This window comes from Bison bison, unplaced genomic scaffold (assembly GCF_000754665.1).
Source record: "Bison bison bison isolate TAMUID 2011002044 unplaced genomic scaffold, Bison_UMD1.0 scf7180017864063, whole genome shotgun sequence".
NCBI lineage: Eukaryota > Metazoa > Chordata > Mammalia > Artiodactyla > Bovidae > Bison > Bison bison.
The window spans coordinates 16,139,147-16,159,923 of NW_011494635.1; the positions used below are offsets into that span (position 1 = coordinate 16,139,147).

The window sequence follows — 20,777 nt, forward strand, 5'->3', positions numbered from 1 at the left end:
GGGTGCATCCCCCGGCGACCGGGCCCGGCCGGGTGCGGGTGTAGACCAGGGCCCGGTGCAGAGAAGCACCAGCCTCGGTCTGGGTGTAGACCAGGGTCATGTGCAGAGGCTAGCAGCCTCCGTGCAGCTTGCATCATAACAGGGAGCAGGCCTCAAGAGGGCCTGGGGCCGACCTGAGACGTTGTGTGCTCTGTGCAGGCAGAGTGAGCAGGTCTTGCGTACACACCCCATAGCATTTCCTTTATGGTGTGCACTCTGTCTGCGTCTGCACGTGGAAGAGAGATGAGTTAAGTGCACAGATGCTCCTGAGGATCAAGGCTTTTCCCCAGATCGCCTACCTAAATGTCAGGAGAGGCCTCCGCTTCCCCTTGCATTGACTCAGGCTTAGGCTGACCTCACGCTGTGCAGATACAGCCCTGGAAAGAGAGAGGTCATGTTGTGAGGCTTCGAGTGAAAAGCAGCTTCATCCTGCAGCCAGACTGCCAGCTCACAGGCACTCTCCCAGCGCCTCCTGGAGGGGAGTAACCTGTCTGCTGGGGTGTCTCCTCAGTTTTCTGACTGTCCCCACACTGTAGTTTTCCCCCCATTTTGCCCATAGTCGTCAGATTTTGGAGGATGGCAAAACAAAACAAAACAAAACAAACCACCAGAGATTGGTGTCAGAAGTGGGATGGGAAGGGAGTTGTAACTGAAAGATGACACCCAGCTTCACCTTGCATTGTGAGGAAGATAGTTTGAACTTGTCCCCTACAACACTAGTGGATAATTGTTTTATAGAGATTTCCATGATGAGGGGACTTTCATGGTAACAGATTCGAGTTAGAATCTGTTATCTAGAAAATCTAATGTTAACCACGGAAGTGTGATACTAAGTGATTGTGGTGTTTGAGGAAACTTACCCGCCACACACACTTCACGTGTTTCTGGGTTTCTTTTGTCTTGGCAGTTTGGTTACTCTTATTCGCCATCCATCTGAACTAATGAATGTTCCTCTTCATCAACAACAAAACAAATGTACAACATTAGTGAAAAATAAAACTACTGCTGCAACTACTGCTTTGCAATTTACATACCCTCTGTTTACTACAAATGCTTGTGCTACTAGTGGAAATTCTAATATTTCACAAACACAGGTAGGGAAAATAATTTGTAAAGCTTTGCTCTTTTGTATTAAAAGGATAAGTTGTATTTTAGTTAGGTCCCAAGGATTTTTTTTTTCCCTTTCATTAAGCGCAATAACATTTTGAAATCGAGAGTATTTATGTGGTTCGGGGATACTTAAAAGTGCTTATAAAAGTTCTTCAAGTTCATATGAATAGTTTTGGTGTTATTTCTGTTAAAGTGCATTTTATTTGTACGTAGAGAGAAGATTGTCACATGTTGATAAAGTTCTTATTGCTTCATTTTCTCCAGAGTTCTAGTAACTCATGTTCTATACTTGAAACTGCCAAGCATCAGGATATTGGATTGCCAAGAGCATTTTCTTTCTGTTATCAGCAAGAAATTGAATCCACTAAGCAGACTTTGGGTAGTAGAAACAAAGCTTTGCCTGAGCAGGTTTGGATTAAAGTAGGAGGTAAGTGATACGGCAGAAGCTGGCAGATGCTTTCTCTTCCTGCCTGAGCTTTGCCCTTGATGTTGGGTGGGTTTAATTGGCCATGGGTGGGAGAAGGGGGAGGTGGTTTATAAACATATGAAATAATCTTGGAAGTCTGCTTGCATTTTAGGAACCCTTTCCTCCCTCTGCTTTAGTCACCTCACTTTGAACATTCATACCAATTTTGAACATCGAGTTTATACTTGGCCTGGAAATATTCAGTTTAGAGGCTGGTTTTTCTTAACAGTAACCTCTTTAAACAGAAAAATGATAGACTTATGTACATTTTTCGTTACCTTCAAGTTGCTGACAGATGTAAAGTTTTTTTTTTTTTTTAATTTCATACTTCATGAATGAGGCATGAGTCTGAAATCCGTTCAGAGATTTTAGGGGAAGAGGAACTAAAAAGCTTCTTGATGAAAGTGAGAGGAGAGTGAAAAAGTTGGCTTAAAGCTCAACATTCAGAAAATTAAGATCATGGCATCTGGTCCCATCACTTCATGGGAAATAGATGGGGAAACAGTGGAAACAGTGTCAGACTTTATATTTTTGGGCTCCAAAAGCACTGCAGATGTTGACTGCAGCCGTGAAATTAAAAGACACTTACTCTTTGGAAGGAAAGTATGACCAACCTAGATAGCATATTCAAAAGCAGAGACATTGCTTTCCCAACAAAGGTCCATCTAGTCAAGGCTATGGTTTTTCCTGTGGTCATGTATGGATGTGAGAGTTGGACTGTGAAGAAAGCTGATTGCCGAAGAATTGATGCTTTTGAACTGTGGTGTTGGAGAAGACTCTTGAGAGTCCCTTGGACTGCAAGGAGATCCAACCAGTTCATTCTAAAGGAGATCAGTCCTGGGTGTTCTTTGGAAGGAATGATGCTAAAGCTGAAACTCCAATACTTTGGCCACCTCATGTGAAGAGTTGACTCATTGGAAAAGACTCTGATGCTGGGAGGGATTGGGGGCAGGAGGAGAAGGGGACGACAGAGGATGAGATGGCTGGATGGCATCACCAACTTGATGGATGTGAGTTTGAGTGAACTCCGGGAGTTGGTGATGGACAGGGAGGCCTGGCGTGTTGCGATTCATGGGGGTCACAAAGAGTCGGACACGACTGAGTGACTGACCTGAACTGAACTGAGTGGTGGTGGTTTAGTCGCTCAGTTGTGTCTGACTCTTTGCCACTCCATGGACTGTAGTCCATCAGGCTCCTCTGTCCATGGGATTTCCCAGACAAGAATACTGGAGCAGGTTGCCATTTCCTTCTCTAGGGGATCTTCCTGACCCAGGGATCGAACCCACGTCTCCTGCATTGCAGGCGGATACTTTACCAGTAGCACCACCTGGGAAGCCCTGGTGGGGACAGTCTGCAGATGGGCAAAGGATTGAGTTGGGAGCAAGAGTCCATAAGGTGATTCAGAACATTTTAGACATAAAGAAACTGCTGAAGACAAACTTTGCTTACCTCTGACGTTAACTCTCAATCCATTTTTCCTGGGAAGCATTCTTTTTCATGTTGTCCAACAATAACACAGCTCACACAGTGTGCTTTCTGAGAGCTGATGGAGACAGGATAGTGATGGAGTGCTCCTGCTTTCTCCCACATCAGTGATTAATTTTTCCTGGTCACTGTGACGTTGTATGCGAAAGTATACGTTAACGTTTGTAAGGTACAAAGGTTAATATTAAAATAGTTCCTGTACTGACTATTCAGCTTAAGAAACAAAACATCACTGATACTTGTGAATTCCCCTCTATGTCTTTTTAAAAGTTATCCCCATTCTGAAATTTGTGTTCAGCAATTATGTCACTGTAGAAGATTTGGCTTTGTATGGCACCTTGGGAATGCTCATCACCACTTGTATTAGCTAGACCCCTGTTTGATGGGAACTTGACATGTTTCTGTAGCACACGTCACAGCTATGATGTGATTACTGGTTTTGTAGAGGGAAGGAATCTCATTTGTAAGGTGAGGGCATGTTTAACCCTAAACCACTTAGGTTTTGTCCTTTTCTGAACATTGCAGTTATAGTATCAGTTGTCATTTTAGAATAATTGCATATCAAGAATTGGAGAAAATACTTCTGGGTTTAAAAAAAATCCCACATTCCATCCTGAATATCAGGAAAATCAAACAGCTTCTTGGTTTCTCTATTCAGAGATCCCAGTTAAAATGCCTCTTGATTTAAAGGAGAGACCTTTGACAAACTCTATTGATCACGTAATACTCAGTGTATTTTAATTTGGTTTATGTTCAGTTTTATAGTTTGAAACCTGGAGCTCTGTGCCAGCTGCCCCTGTGGAATACTGAGGCTTCCTGTTCAGTTCTGTGTGCACCTTACCCATTCATGTTTACATCTTGGATTGAAAATACGGAAAAATATATTCAGCATTTACGAGGGTAAGTTAAGAAGAACTGAAAAATTAAAATACCACTTTTTCCTTCTTTTGCAAAGAAGAAGCGCTATGTAAACAAGCCATAAGTAAGAGGAATCGGAGTAGGATACGTCAGTTGGACACAAACGTAGAACGAAGAGCCCTTGGAGAGATTCAGAACGTGGGCGAAGGCTCCACAGCGGCACAGGGAGCTTGGCAGTCAGCAGAGTCATCCCAGGCCACCCTTGGAGAGCAGACCCAGAGCGGGCCGCAGGGGGGCCGGTCCCAACGCAGGGAGAGGCACAACCGCATGGAAAGAGACCGAAGGTAAGGCCTGAACATCGGCAGCATAGGGTTATCTCAGACGCCAAGCAGGTGGTGGGCAGTGCTGGTGGCAGGCAGCCTTTTGTAGAAAATGATGGTGTCGCCATTTCTATATTCAAAGGGAGAGAAAGCTGGCAGGAGTCAGCGGCCACTGTGTTTTGTGAGGTGGGAGTACTCACAACGACCCCCAGGCTTGATGAATCACTGGGAACACTCGTGGCTCTGGTCTATTTTGGACAAAGAACCCAGCAGAGCCAGCAGAGGCGTGTGGGGAGAGCCAGGGGACCAGGCACCAGCTCCCAGGAACCCCTCCCAGTGGAGCCACTCGGGATGCCTGTCAGCCCCAAGCCATGGGAGTGTGTCCCCAGCCAGGAGAGCGGTTGAGAGACTTGGCGCCCTGGGATCCTACTAGTAGGGGGCTGACCGTGGGGGCCTTCCTTATTGGCTGCAGCCAGATCCCAGACCCCGGAAGGAAAGCTGGTATTTGGCATAAGCCGTGTTGTTTGCACCACGGCTTAGTCACAGGGTGGTGACTGGTGGTGGTGGGATCCTCCAAATCTGAGTTTCAAGGTGCAGGCCAGGGTCACTGGTCACTGAGTCACTCAGTTTTGTTGGGTTCTTCTAATAATGTTGGAGAAGGAGGAGGTTACAGCTTATGTGAGTTGTTTTATCTGTTGATTTTATTTGTGCTGTTTTGCATAGATCCAAAGGTGGTTATATTTTCCATTGCAGCTGGGTTTTTACATGATGATTCCCTCACATATAGTTAGTTAGTCATTTGTTGAGTACTGTACTAGTTTCTGTTTTAGGCTCAAGAACTAGAGCACTGAGCAAGACATATATTCGTCTCTGAACCTATAGTGTTGGACTAAGGCAATTTATTTCTTTTTAAAGGGAAATATTAAAGCTAGGCAGCTAGACACCTAAATATGTGTCCACACATAACTGAACTCACTGTGAATTATAATGGGCATTGTTCCCTCTCTGACATGTATTTAATAAACATTTACTGAGTACCTACCATCTGACAAAAAGCCTTTTACTTACTACTACCTGTTGACAGTGAAGGTTTGAATTCTTCCTCTGCCATTTCCTAGTTTAACAACCTTCTTGTTCCTCTCATCTCCTTATAAGTTCCTTGTGTATGAAATAGGTGTTTGAAGTGGGACGCCAGCATCAAACAAGCTGAGACGTTGGGCCTGGTGCCTGTGGTTACAGAGCATCTAGTGAATTCCCACTGTTGCTACCTTACAAAGTTTCTCTTAAATTCTGAGTGTACACATGGGAAGATGAGCAACAAGGGCCATATTGTATCAAGTGTTCCACATCAGCTCGTGCAGCACTGAGTGTAATTCGTGAAAGTTAAAAATAGTCTAAGAGTAAGCCTCCAGTTATGTAAATCATCTCTAAAAAGACCAGGTTTGGGAACATTAACAGGCTGGTAGTCTGTGTTCTAAATGAACTGGGACCCCTTGAAGGATGAGTGCTCTGAGTCCTAGCTTGTGTGAGCTCCTTGGCACCTAGCGGGCAGGTAAAGGCCTGTTGAGTGAAAGAACATTCTGCCCAGAAGAAGCACATACACAGTTTTGCTTCTGGTTTTGGGGCTTTGGGTCCATCCTTGCTCTAGAGGCTTGGAGCTGGCCCTTGCATGTACCCCAGGAGAAGTAAAGAGGGGAGACTCTCCAGGGAGCGCGACAAGGCTGAGTTGGCCCTCAAGGGGGCCTGGTGCTGCAGAGGGGATCCTGGTGAGGGAGGAGCTGCTCTTAGCTAATTCCTTGAGGAACATAGGCATTCACTTTATTCCCTTGTTCTGCATCAGCTTTTTGATGTGATTAATTTGGGTTTTGACCATAGGCGCAGAATCCGCATTTGCTGTGACGAGTTGAACCTTTTAGTCCCGTTTTGCAACGCTGAGACAGATAAGGCCACGACTCTGCAGTGGACCACAGCATTCCTGAAATATATTCAGGAGAGGCATGGAGATTCTCTTAAAAAGGTTAGTATCTAGGCCAGGAGACTTTCAGTCCTATAAATGGGTCAGTATTGCTATTTATCCTTTTCCTTGAAGATGTCCCAAACTGTCCTTTGTTTCCTGGACTTTAATATCAGATACTGAGTTCAGTGTGAGTAACACCCTGCTTGTTAATGATGGAATTATCTATTATCAAAGTACGAAGCACAGCTGGGTTTGTCCACCAACCGCAGAGCATGAGCCTGCATTGTCAGTTGTCAGCTAGCAAGGAGACACCTGCTCTGTATGGGGGCTCAGTGGGGTTTCAGAGACAGGCCTGTAGGGTGTGAATTTTTGCCCTCAGAAATTGTTGTGAAAGGGATAAAGCACAAATAGAAACAAAAAGAGGCAATTCATTGTCAAAAATAATCAAACAGTCTGGTTATCAAACGTGTTGAGAAGACAGAGCAGAGAGACCCTTCGGCCCGGGTGATGGAGGACTATGCGGGGACCTGCGGCAAGCATCTCAGTTTCTTGGTACAGTGAGCGCCTCAACCTTGACCCTGTCTTTTGGGGCTGAGGAGCCGTTGATACCCTGCGAGCCAGCTGGGCTCCTGGTGGGACGTGATGCTGGATGTTAGCGAGGGTCCGACCCACCCCCTTCCTTGGGGTTTCAGATGAGAGAATGTGCCCGGCAGTGGCTCCTGTGCTCTGTCTCGGGGAACCTTGGGTCCAGGTGCCTGCCTCAGAACTTGAGGTGGGGGCACGTGGTTAGTGGAGAGCGCCCTGGTTTTGCTCCTGGTCCCAGCTGTCATGCTGCTGTTGACAAAGCATAAGTCTAATAAGAGAACTGAGCTGACATTGGTGTAATAAACAGGGAACCATTTCAGAACCATTTTAGAAAGAGCCTCCTATGTCTAGATCCTGGGGGCCTGAGCATGCCTCTCCCACAGCCAGCCTGTCAGGCTGAGTGCTGAGAGTTTCTCTTCTCCATTTCCTCTCCTCTGCCCATGTGCATTTCCATCTTGTGAGTTTTGTAATTTCGTCAAGTTCCTTATTTTCATTGTATATTTTTAATTGCCTTTTAAAGCCATACTATGTTAGATTTGTGCTAATTGGATCATTTATGGTTATTTATAATGTGGTTATTCTGGTTATTTTTTTAACATTTTTTAGCAATATACTTGGTTTATTGTAATAAAATAAAGCTTCTATGTTTAAAAAAATGAATTTAATGGTTGGCTCTGTGTACCTTGTAAATGGTGAATTATTATTCATATGATTGATTCAAATATGATGATGGTGTTTACAACAACCAAAAGAACTTAACTGTCTCTATATTCAAAGATTAAATAGTTTAAAACATATTAATTTTTGTGTGTATTAGGTTTCCTGAATATTTCTGAAATTTAATTACATTGAGTTTGTAAATTGTTTCTGTGTCGGCTTACAGGACCCATCAAAAAACAGGCTGAAGTAATATCAGCAATTTTGGGGAGAATTAGACTGGAAAATCCTAAACCTTTGTGTTGTTACTGTTTTGTTAGTGACGTCCCCCCTCCCACTTACATGAACATTTTTGTTCTTAAAGGTAAAATACATAAAAGTCTTAAGTAATTTGCCAAGATTATTTCAGTATACATCTCATCCCACTGCCCTTTCTGGATCACCAGGGAAGTCCAAGACTCTGCTTTTTAAGAATAGTATTTTGTCTATTTTATCTATCCTGTTTCTCACATTCTGATCTGTAAAGATGGCAGTTTTTAACAGCTTGCTGAGACTTCCATTGTGACCGCTTATGTAGTCAAATTTTTAAAAATTCTGTGTTTATTTGGAAAGGACATGCATTCTCTCTTTGGTGAATTCTGTACGTTTATTAGGTCAAGGTTATGAAATACGGTTCAGGCCTTTCTTGTCCTCTCTTTGTCTGTCACACCTGTTGTTCCGAGAGCCCGTGTGGCACTTCCCACTGTGATTCGCCGGTCCTGTCTCCTTGGGGCTCTCGTGCAGCTGAGTGTTGGGGCACCCCCTCCCCCCTGGGCCCTGAGGCTTGTCACCCCTCTTGATTTCATTAACCTTTTGCCTTTGATTCTCTCCTCTCTGTCTATGGATGACACCAGTTTTCTTCCTCTTCCTGACTTCCTGATATAATTTCTTGTCATGTAACTGTAACAATCTTTCTTTTTCCTACTAAAAATACAGATTTTATCATTGGCATTCTCCTACTTACAAATGTAATGTGAATATCAAGTTTGACCAGATATCATTTCAAGGTGTCTGATGAGTTGTAAAAATCCCTTAGAACTCAATTATTTCAATGAGGTTTTGTTGAGATAGATGCTAATTGAACCAGGCAGAGTGATAGTTTACCTTTGGTGCACTCGAGGGCAGGAGACATCCACTTGTCTCCCTCTCTCACTGTCCCTCCAAGTGCCCATGAGTCAAGTCCCAGGGACTGTGTGAGAGTCTGGATTGAGCTACACCTGAACTCTACTTCCGGCAGAACTATTGAGAATAAAGATGGCTACCCAGAGGTAGTCTGCTCATTGTGTGAAGGTTGTTTAGAAAATCTCTTGAAGAACTTTCTTACATCTGAGAAATGATGACTTCTGTTTAGTTATTCTCAAAGGTAAACTCTACCTTCTCAAATAAATATTTTATATTTTATAAAATATATTTATAAAATATAAATATTTTATATTTCGGCTTGGGGTGTCAGAATACAGAAAATGATCAAACCATGGTTCATTTTATATTAAGATCCACTGAAAATATTTTAAATATTGGGAAGAAAATTAGAGTATATTTATGTACAGATACAGCCTCTGAGCGTAGGTGGTTGTTGCAAATGGCAGAAGGCCTTGGGCGGGCTGGCCGTCTCGGTCACCACTTGGTCAGACGGAGCACTCCAGCAGCTCCAGATGACTTGGGAGGTAGAGCAGTGGCAGCAGACACAGTGCTTACACTTCCCTTCGTGGTCATAAAATAAGTTTAAATCTACTATAGTCCAGCAGCAAAAAGACGACACGATTCAAAAACGGGCAAAGGACTTGAATAGACATTTCTCCAAGGAAGATGAGCAAATGGCCAATAAATACATGAAAAGATGCTCAACATCACTAATGATCAGGGAGATGCAGATCAAAAGCACTTTAAGGATATGAGATACTAGTTCACACCCATTAAGTGGTGGTGGTGGTGTTCAGTCGCTCAGTCGTGTCCAACTCTTTGCAACCCCATTGACTGCAGCACACCAGGCTTCCCTGTCCTTCAGTATCTCCCAGAGCTTGCTCAAACTCATGTCCATTGAGTCAGTGATGTCATCCAACCATCTTGTCCTCTGTTGTCCCCTTCTCTTCCTGCCTTCAATCTTTCCCAGCATCTGGGTCTTTGCCACCCATTAGGTGTGGCTATTACAAAACAAAATAACAAGTGTTTGTGAGGATGTGGAGAAATGGAAAACTTTGGGATTGCTGGTGAGAATGTAAAATGGTACAGCTAGTGGTTCTTCAAAAAGTTAAATGTAGAATTACTGTATAATCCAGCAATACCACTTCTGGGTATTGTAAATACCCATGAGAGTAGAAAACCAGGGACTTGAACAGGTACTTGTATACCAGTGTTCATAGCCATGTTATTCACGGTCACCAGAAGATGGAAACAATCCAAGTGGTGGAGATAATCCAATCAACAGGAGAATGGATAAGCGGAATGTTTCTACAGCCAATAGAATACTATTCAGCCACAAAAAGGAATGAAGTTCTGACACATGCCTCACAACATGAATGGACCTCAGAAATAGGATGCTGAATGAGAACAGACAGACACAAAAATACAAATACTGTATGATTCCACTTATATGAAGTCATCCGGTTCATACAGTCAAAAAGTAGAATGGTGCCAGAGGCTGGGGGAGGTGGATGGCGAGTTAGTATTTAATGGGGACAGAGCTTCAGTTTGGAAAGATGAGAAAGTTCTGGAAATAATGATGATGATTACACAACTTTGTGAGTGTACTTAAGCCACTGGATTTTACACTTATGAATGGTAAAAATGGCAAGTTTTATGTTATATATATTTTACCACAATAAAAATAGATAAACCTAGACTTAATTGTGTAAGAATGCTGTTCTTTAAAAAACAAAAAAACAGAAATGGATACACGCACAAAAATGGAGAGACTGGAATAATGAATGCCTGTGTCCCATAGCTCAGCCTCAGGCATAACTTCATTTTACCGATTCATCCCCATCCTCCCACCCTCACCAAATTATTTTAAAGTGTTTCCAGGTGTCACATCTCTTCATTTGCAAATGTGTCTCTAAAAAAGGAAAGTGCTGGTTACAAGCACAACCGCATCATCATCCTCTTCCTTAATCTCAATCCCTGTCCAGATTTTTCTGGCTCACAACTGTCGTTTTACAGTTGACTTATTTGAGTCAGTATCCAAACACTGTGTTTGGTTCATAGCTCTTAAATATCTTTTAATATGCAGTGGCTCCCTTTCCTATTTTCCTTATTGTTTTTTAATTGATGAGGTTGAAAGTCACTGAATAAAATTTGGGTCCGCTCGCCTGCACACAGTGAAGCCAATCTGCTGACACCGGGTTGTGGTGAAAGAAAGGGGCAACATTTATTGCAGGTGCCAAACAAGGAGTCTGGGTGGCTTATGCTCGAATGACCCGAACTTGTTTTGGCGCCTGCAATAAATGCTGCACTTTCGTTCACCACAACCCAGTGTCAGTAGATTGGCTTTACTGTGTGCAGGCGAGGGAACCCAAATTCTGTTCAGTAACAGATTTTGGCACCCAGATGCAATGGAAATCCCATCTGGGTCACCAAATATTGTTAAACCAAACTTGGGTCTGCTCACCCATGTGCAGTATTACATGTCATGATTAGTTATACTCTGTGACAACATCAGAGAATTTTTTCCATATAATGTTTCTCATGTAATTTAACATACTAAATAATGTCAATTAGTTTAATATTTCCTCCCTGAGATGCCTCAGGAGTCTTCTGGAAAACTCAGAGTCAGCTAGTTTTAATAGCTGTTATCAAAAGCAGTGGTTATCAAAAGCAGCTCAATATTCCAGGAAAACTTTGCTCCCTTAACAGAGAGGGAAAACCACATTGAGTCTTGCACCAGCTTACTTTTAATAGCAAACTTCATTTACTTAATTCATTTCAGTCTAATCTGAGCCCATCTTGATCACATGCAAAACTCTTAAGATTCTTTTTCCACAAACCTTCCATCACTTTCTGTATCCGTGTTAGTTTGTCCTTTATTTTTTCCCATCCAGAGACCAGAAGCCCTGGGACAAAACAATTTGCCCTTTACCCCCTGAACAAAGATATTTCCATTTTTTATATCTTCTCTCACTGACAGTGTATATCCTACTTGCTTTACACATTGAAATCCTTCCCTTACTACTTTTAGAAGCTTAATTACATATGTATTACAATTTTAACCCTTAAGAACTTCAATCTCTAGTGAAAACCAAGAAGCAAATAATTGAACCGTTCTTTACATCAGCATGGGCTTCCCTGATAGCTCAGTTGGTACAGAATCTGCCTGCAACGCAGGAGACCCCAGTTCAATTCCTGGGTTGGGAAGATCCTCTGGAGAAGGGATAGGCTACCCACTTCAGGATTCCTGGGCTTCCCTCGTGGCTCAGCTGGTAAAGAATCTGCCTGCAATGCAGGAGACCTGGGTTTGATCCCTGGGTTGGGAAAATCCCCTGGAAAAGGGAAAGGCTACCCATTCCAGAATTCTGGCCTGGAGAATTCCATGGACAGTATAGTTCATGGGGATCACAAAGAGTCAGACATGACTGAGGGACTTGCACTTCACTTACATCAGCATGTTTTGGTTGGCAAACATACAAACACATTCTGTAACCTCTAAAAGCATACGTTTTCCTACAACTTTTCAATTTAATGTGGTACAGGACATGTGTCTAATAAGCCTGAGCATCTTTAGTTTTTTTTCTCAAAGAAGATGAAAGAAGGTGAACTTAGGCTTGTCCAGTGATCAGTGTTAATGCTCAGAAGATCTGAGCTCCTTGTTTGGTACCTGCAACAAACACCGCACTTTCCTTCACCACACCCTGGTGTCAGTAAATTGGCTTTACTGGGCAAGTGGACCCAGATTTGGTTCAGTGAGTTTCAGTGACCCAGATGGATCCTGTCCAGCACCTGAGCACCTTTTCTCAGGGGCAGCACCAGGCGCTTGCCACCGACCGGGCGTCCTTGGCCTATGGCACTTCTGGTAAAGGAAAACAAGGTGCTCACATTGGCGGGTTGAGACGTCTTTGGTAAGTAATGGAACTGATGTGTGGCGACACCAGAGTATTCTTCCCTATCACATTGACTTCAGCTGCAGAGGAGTATTCATTGGGATTTTCCCTTTTGGACTAAGTAAGGCTTGGTCATGTGGCTTTGTTTCTGATGGCCACTGGTTAGGAACTCCCTCTTTTGAGACTAGGGAACTTGAGCCTTGAGAGACAGGTTTGCCTTGACTTGTTGATTTGCTTGGTATTTGACAACACTGGCCATGAATAATTAAGTGTGAGTGATCAGTGCTCTGTTCTATCTTGTAGTCTAGGGTGTATTTTACAAAACTGTTAAATGTTCAACTATGCTTCTATAAAAAGAAAAGTGATTTTTTTTAAACACCACATGGCCACAACATTCTTCATTCAAACTCTAGAGAAAATTGGTTAAGATGAAACTGTTGAAATTCTGAAACTGGTTTTTTTTGCCTATCAGAGAAAACTGGCTTAGATATTTTCTCAGTATCATGACCCTCAGAGATCAAAATATTTCTAGGAGAAACCCTGAAGTTACAACTGTTATCACGTTCTTGAAATGCAGACACAACTCACAGTGCCTGTGACTTTAGTTGTGGGTTAATTAGTAGAAGTACAAATCAAAGGGGGAAGAAAGAGCCTTTTTAAAATCAAGTAAATTCAGCGTATCCCAACTGTTACGAAGTTTTACCTTTGCTGGGTGAGTTGCCAGGACGCTGGTGGTCACGATTTCCTGTCTTTTCATTTGCATTTTGTTTGTTGTTAAAACAGGAAGCTTTGGGGACCTTCAGGGAATGCTTGGATTTGCCTTTTGTTTTTGTGTGCGGGAATCCTGTTCTTTGTCTTGTGTGTAAGTGTGCCAGCCCTGGGGACGCAAGCTCACTTCTCAAATGCAGCCTTTTGTGGTACATTCTCCAGAATTGGGCTGCTTTCAGTCACAAACCAATAAAATGTACAAAAAATGATTTTCCTTTGTAATATGGCCTGGCCATAATACTCTGTAGATATAGGGAAAAGATGGCTTGCTAATGGATACCTAAGTTTTGCTACTGTTATACAGCTTGCTGCTGCTGCTGCTGCTGCTAAGTCACTTCAGTCGTGTCCGACTCTGCAACCCCATAGACGGCAGCCCACCAGGCTCCCCCGTCCCTGGGATTCTCCAGGCAAGAACATTGGAGTGGGTTGCCATTTCCTTCTCCAATGCATGAAAGTGAAAAGTGAAAGTGAAGTCGCTCAGTCATGTCGGACTCTTAGCAACCCCATGGACTGCAGCCTACCAGGCTCCTCCATCCATGGGATTTTCCAGGCAAAAGTACTGGAGTGGGGTGCCATTGCCTTCTCCGATTATACAGCTTAGGGCGGTTTTATAATAGAGATAGAGAATGGGATAATAGTTATAAACTGATAAGTTTTGTATTGAAATACAAGCTATGTGATCTTTGGATGGGTAATGTCTGTATAATATTATCATAAATAATAAAATAGAGATAAATGGGATAAAAGCTTTCAGATGAACTCTTTAGGAATAATTATGTATTAGTTTTTCCAAATTTTTGGTAACTTGAAACTAGTTTTGCTCAACTAAGTTCTGTGACAGAAATTCATTAAAGGTCTAAGTCATTTTTCATTAAGATAAAACACTGAACATTGATTGCTGGACAAGTCTAAGTTCACCTTTTGTCTTCTGAGAGAGAAAAAAATCTTAAGTTATTTGGGCTTATTAGACACATGTCCTGTAACCACATTAAATTGAAAAATTGTATCATAGGAAAATATATGCTTTGAGAGGTTACAGAATGTGTTCTTAAGTTTGCCAATCAAAACATGCTGATATAAAGAACAGTTCAATTACTTGCTTCTTGGTTTTCACTAGAGATTAAAGTTTTTAAGGGTTAAAATTGTAATAGATATGCAATTAAGCTACTAAAAGTAATAAGGGAAGCATTTCAGTATGTAAAGAAAGTAGGATATTCACCCTCAATGAGAGGAAGATATAAAGAATGGAAATATCTTTGTTCATGGGGTAAAGGGAGAATAGTTCTGTCCCAGAGCTTGTTGTTTCTGAATGGGCAAAAATAAAGGACAAATTAATATGTATACAGAAAGTGATGGAAGGTTTGTGGAAAAGGAACCTTAAGGAAAGTGTTTTACATGTGGTCATGATGGGCTCAGATTAGACTGAATTGAATTAAGTAAATGAAGTTTGCTATTAAAAGTAAGGTGGTACAATACTCGATATGGTTTTCTCTCTCTATTAAGGCAGCAAAGTTTTCCTGGAATATTGAGCTGCTATTGATAACAGGTTGTAATAAGTTTCCTTCTCTAACTGACTCTGAGTTTTCCAGAAGACTCCTGATGCATCTCAGGGAGAAATAAACCAATTAAGATTATTCAGTATTGTATATTACATGAAAAACTTTATACGGAAAAGAATTCTCTGCTGAAGTTGTCACAGAGTGTTAAGTCTCACGACATGCAAAGCTTCATGTTGGCGAGCGGGCCCAACCTGTGGCCTGTGGGACTTCCCGCCTTCTACATCTCACAGGCCTGTATCTTTTGTTTCCTGGAGGCCTGTGAGCCTCAGGTTGTCTGCTTGCACTCGCCTTCTCCTTTTGTGAGCTTGAGACAGATACAGCCATTAAAACCGAGGCCTTTTCTAAAGCATTTAGAGGTAGAGTGGCATTAACTTGACCCACAGCCAGTAGGATACTGGGGAGTCACCTCAGTCTGGCCATCACCATGCCCAGTACTGAGCACTTAGCAGCAGGGGGGTGGAGACTGTAAATGCCCCTGGTGGGAGGGGTGCGTAATGGTACACGGGGTCTGTGTGGGGTGGTGGAAAGTTCTGGAAATGGAAAGTGGTGATGGTTTGCACAAGAGTGTGAACATACTTAATGCTATTGAATTGCACACTTCCAAATGGTTAAAACGGTAGAGTTTATGTCTGTGTTACCACAATGAAAATAAAAACTATGGGTGTTTTTTTGAACATCAGAAGGGTTTACAATATGGTCTGGCATTTTGAGAATCTTTTGGAAAATGAAATAAAAATACATGTAAAGGTAACCAAGGAAAGTGTTTGAATCCCCATCTTTATCCCCTTACAAGATGTGACATATATTTGTGACACCTTAACTATATGTTTTGATGTAGTTTAGCTCTTAATGTCAACCTTTTGTGTTTTTGAAAATAGCAGTTTTCATGTTTGTGCATACAGTACATTGATGGTCTTGTCTCGATTTTAGGAATTTGAGAGTGTATTTTGCGGTAAAACTGGCAGAAGGCTAAAGTTGACCAGACCAGACTCCCTGGTGACATGTCCTGCGCAGGAGAGTCTACAGAGCAGCCCAGCTGTGGAGATCAAGTGATGGACGTGAACACTGGTTCCTGGGCAGTAGACAGCCACGCCTTTGTGACACGCAAACATCACCTCGACCCTGGACTTCCGCTCTGACAGTCTAACTTGAGAGGGACGTGTCTCAGCTCATGGGACTCTAATGTGGACTTTGAAAGCCCATTTTGTAGAAATATTTATCTAGAACAAAATACTTACCCATTTATGTCCTCTTAGACCTTTTGGGGATGAAGACATCTTGACGATTAGTAAGTAATTTTTCAATTATCAGTCTGATTCCATCATGTTTTCTTAACATGATAACTTAAAAAAATTAACATCCTTTGTAATTTCTTTAGTCTTAAAAGGTACATTGCTTTTTACTTATTTTATTTACATTTTAGATATGCCCCGTTAGCAACTAGAATGAGTTAAATTTTTCTTAACTGTAAGTAGTTTGGGAATTTTATTTCTTTTGTTTATCACTTCCCCTTGTAATGATTTCCAGCTGGACCGAACTTTATTGCAAAATGCAGTCCTCTTTCAAACCTTTTTGCTGGAAATTTTCCAGAGACCTCCTTTAAAGGTACTTTTGTCCATAAATGAAATATTGTCACAGTAGTATTGCTTCAGTGCCCTCATTTTCATAGAGTCATTACGTTCTGTGTAATAAACTGTAATGTTTGGAACTGAGTTTTTCAAATGAGTGGCTTTATTTGTTACAACAGATAATCCCAATAGGCTTTAGTGCAATACAGTCACTTTCAATAAATACTGTCAACAGAGATAGTTAAAAGTTTGTGCACAAAAGAAGCAGGTAAATCAGACGAGACCTTTGTATGGAAGGGATACCGTACGTTAAATTCTTTATTTATTTTTTTTGTAATACTGTGGCCAGTCATTAATCTGAAGATTTCATGTGTCATTTTATTGAAGTGTTATCTTAGTCTTTACACAAATGCCATGTAAACAAGTTGCTGACTGTTCTTTCTCGGAATTGTACGGAACCTTCTGTGTGTACACCCTCAGTCCCTCTGAAAATGTTGGTCTGTGTCTGAGGTATGACGTTACAGCTGAAGGGACCATTGTAAATTCATGTAGAGACGGAACACTTCTGACAGCAGCTCGATGAAGCATGCTCTTGGGGACCAAGTGTCCAGTCGTCGCTGCTGAGGACGAGGAGGGGCAGCCTTGCTGGATGGCTTGCTGGGCGGCGTCCCCCATCAATACCAGGATGCCACTGGTCCCCACGATCCTTCCAGAGCCCACTGCTGGCACCGCTTTCTCACTCTTCCCGAAGTTGTGTTTTAGGAGCTTCGGGGACCTGACTTCTCCCCGACAGCTGCCATCACAGCTCCTTGGCAGGCAGAGGTGTCGCAGATGCCAGGAGGCCCCTGAGCGCCAACGGCACCAGGAAGGCCAGGATCGCCGGGGAGCCCAGGCTCTCCATGAGCCCCATCTCGGCCGTCTTTGCTGATGCCGGGCACGCCTTGCGGTCCTTGAGAGCCCCCAGGAAGGTGAGTGGAGACACAGAAAGGGGACATCAGTGGAGTGTCCATTAAGCCAACCCAACTCTTGTGTTTCTCTAGCTCGTTTCTTAACTCTGGGAGGGGCCCAGGGGAGGCGCACTCAGGCTGGAGAACAGTGAGGGCAGAGGCCTTGCGTGGGGAGGATGGGCCCAGGGTGCAGGAGTCGGGGTTCTGTCCTTAGCAAGGTAGCGTGGAGTGAGTCAGTCGGTGCCGTGTGAGGAATGAGTCTTGGGTGAGGGATGGGGGTGCTGTCGATGAGGGTGGTAGCCACGGGGGTGGCCTGTGTGGGGGCACCTGAGCAGGTGGACAGCAGGTGGAAGAGGAGGTCAGCAGAGGAGAAAGCAGGAGCCGGGCGGTGCTGATGGGTGTGTGTTGAGGTGGTCCCAGCATGTATCCCCCCACCAGAAGGCACAGAAGGGAACACGGCTGGAGCTGCCCTCTTCCCTCTTGGCAGAGCATTTATATTTGACGTGAAAACTGCCAACACCCAGGGTACACGTGGGTCAATTAAGAGAAAATTCTGTTTGAACTGAAGTGAAATACCTGACGGCTTTACTTGAATAGAATCTAACTGAATCTACTTCAACACAGGGTGATAAATTCATTGATTCAGCTTTTCCATATAAAAGTGGTTACTGAAACAGCTCCTGACCCCGCCTCTAAGAATGCTTTGCCAAGAGAGAGAAGTTGTTCTGTTAGAAGGCGATGAAGTGTGCTCGCCCCCCAGATGTGCCCGTGGGACGTTAGTGACAGTGGTCTCGTACCTTGCAGCCCTTGGTCCCCGTCGGGCCCATCCAGGCCCTCGCCAGCTGAGCCTTTGTCTCCTCTGTCACCCTGGTTTCCTGTTAAGAGCAAGTGACATAATCACATGCTTAGAAGCTCTGATTCAAGTTCAAAGACAGACTGGCTGTGGTGAGTGGTGATCCGCCTGCTTACAAGCAGGGTGCCTGCTTTCTAAGCTTTTTACTGAATCAAAACACATTTAGAAAGGACACGCAGCAAAGTGTCGGGCTCAACGTCACCCACTTGTGTGACTCCCAGTATCAGAACATCACTCTCGGACTTTGAGCTTGTTCAATCTGAGCGTTTACCGTGTATTCCTATGTTCACCATGAGTTTTGACAGTTATTTAGGGTGTTTTCAAACACCCCCTGAACTCTGTTCTCTGCTCCCTCACTCGTGGCTGCTTTTGGCCTCTGTGGCCCTGGTGTCTGGAAGGTGCGCTAAGGCCCTCTGCGAGCGCCCGTGGGCTGCCCGTGCCTTGTGTGATGCTGGCTGCAAGACCTGGGGATGTTCTGGGGAAACAGCCTCTTGTCCACATAGTGATGCTGCTTGAGGCAGACAGCTGGGCTGGGGGCATCTGTCCTGCCTGACGCTAAAAGCAGTGACACCAGTTTCCTGTCAATTGGTGTTTGTTGTTTTTCCCATCACAGAAGGTAGCACACCTTCTGCAGAGGACTAGGAGCCCCAGGGCCAGGCAGTCAGGGCCTCCCACGGGTCCTGGGCTTCCCCGGCCTCTACGGCTCCCTGACTCATTTTGTCCTGGGGAGATGGATGCCCAGCAGTGACAGTGGCATCTGCCCGAGGACCTATAGAATATGTTCTCTTTTAACTCAAACAATAACCCTCAGGTGTCCCCAGCCCGAGGCAGGCACCCCAGGGAGCACAGTGACCCTGCAGCTGAATGGCTGCCTCCACTGAGTCCTGTCATGCTGTTTTTCTGAGAATCCATAAAGGTGATGAATGCTGTTTTTGAATTTTATTTTCAACAGTCTTAAAGGCACTCAGATCCCTATTTGGATAAAACCTTGTTGGTCTGTCTTTGGGGGGAACCATCCCCCGCTGCAGACAGTAAAGTCTCCAAGACAACAGGAAGCTGTCTGACAGTGGCCTTCAGCCTGCCGGGAAGAGAAGGGCGTCCCCCGGCGTTTGCCCTCTAGCGCTGAAAATACTCTCAGTGTCTTTACAGTAACGAAACGACACCACTAATTACAGAAGCGATTTCACCTACTGAAGTATTTACACTGAACCTCACAGATGAACAAAGGAACTCACAGAAGTAAGTTTCATTTTTCTTAAACGGTTTTTCAGAAATAGAAAATTATTTGGTTAATAAGTTTGAAACAAACTAGCAGCAATGAGAGCTCTAAATCCTGAATTTGGGCTGGGAAGCTAGCTGACCTGAGACAGTCAGACTGTGGTAGCAGATGATGTATAATGAACCAAGTATTCAAGGCCCTTTTTAGAAGAGGTTAATGGCCAGAAGTTCCCACAGCCGTGTTACTGTGTGGGCACTGAGCTTCCCTCGACGACGGCACCACGGCAGGGGGTCAAGGTTTCCGCCTCTTTCTAAGTTACCTCTCCTAGTTCTTAAGATGCATTTCTCAATATCATTAACTTTTGCCTTTTGCCACAGAAATGTTCACACATGCCAGTTTTCATTACAGGAACTGTTCTTACATATAAATGGGGCTCCTGTTGGTTCATTCCTCTCATTCTTCTCAGCCTGTCCTCCCCCAAATGTTGTTCTAATGAAACTTGAGAAGAACATCACATTTTGGAAAATGTTGTCATACCCTTGGGTTTAATAAGGAGCTGGGCCCCAGAGCATGAAGGGCTGTACCCCAGGCATTTCTAGCAATGGCTTAACCTCTGGGGCTTTTCTAGAGGAGCCCGTGGGGAGGGGAAGGGTGGGATGAGAGGAGAGGGGAGGGGAAGGATGGGGCCCCTGAGGCCTCGTGTCAGTTTCCCCTCTGGGCCTCTTCCCCGCCCTGTCCCCATAAGGGAGCATCTCAACGTGGAGACTGCATGGAGATACTGGTGGGGGGCTCCAGCGTGTGGCTGCATGGTGGAGTGGGCTGCACTCACCTCTGGGTCCAGGGTCTCCAAGCTCTCCTGTGGGACCTCGGTATCCAGGGGGCCCTCGAGCCCCGGGGTGACCAATGGAGCCTGGGGGGCCCGGGGGGCCCGGGGGGCCAGCAGGACCCGGTCGCCCGATGGAGCCTGGTGCTAGGGGCTTCCTCAGGTGCGCGGCCAGTTGCGCGATTTGCTCTTTTGGAAAACAAAGATCAGGCGTGTATTCATCAGAAGTGTGTTACGTGAAGTGTGAGCATACCGCTCTTCAAAGACAGCTTGTTCATTGACTTCGAAGGGCTGTAACTGCTTTGGGTCTGTGAGAAATGGTGTCAGTATGCTGTCCCTGAGAAATGCTGAGGAGCAAATCACAGGCCTAAGAAATGCTGAGGGGAAGGAGCCCACCCAGTGCAGACCCCAGGGATGCCAGCAGTGGGCTTGGCTGGAAGGTGATGGAGGGTGGGGATGAGGGTGGGGTGGAGGTGAGGCTGGGGGTGGGG

At 44.2% G+C, this 20,777-nt stretch overlaps 2 protein-coding genes across 2 annotated transcripts in view; one reads left to right on the forward strand and one right to left on the reverse strand.

The window, feature by feature from the left end:
• Positions 1-68: 68 nt before the first annotated feature.
• TCFL5 (transcription factor-like 5 (basic helix-loop-helix)) lies at positions 69-16,584 on the forward strand. The gene is made up of 5 exons (XM_010836589.1): positions 69-1,133; positions 1,414-1,576; positions 4,056-4,302; positions 6,154-6,295; positions 15,807-16,584. The coding sequence occupies exons 1-5, from the start codon at positions 981-983 to the stop codon at positions 15,927-15,929; spliced, it is 828 nt and encodes a 275-aa protein (XP_010834891.1). The 5' UTR covers positions 69-980; the 3' UTR covers positions 15,930-16,584.
• Positions 16,585-17,202: 618 nt separating this feature from the next.
• COL9A3 (collagen, type IX, alpha 3) overlaps positions 17,203-20,777 on the reverse strand; it is an 18,916-nt gene continuing 15,341 nt past the window's right edge. The window contains exons 28-30 of the mRNA XM_010836654.1: positions 20,293-20,475; positions 18,189-18,266; positions 17,203-17,393 (exon numbers count right to left, since the gene is read on the reverse strand). Coding sequence (XP_010834956.1) covers positions 17,203-17,393; positions 18,189-18,266; positions 20,293-20,475 — 452 coding nt within the window. The remainder of the gene's footprint in view (positions 17,394-18,188; positions 18,267-20,292; positions 20,476-20,777) is intronic.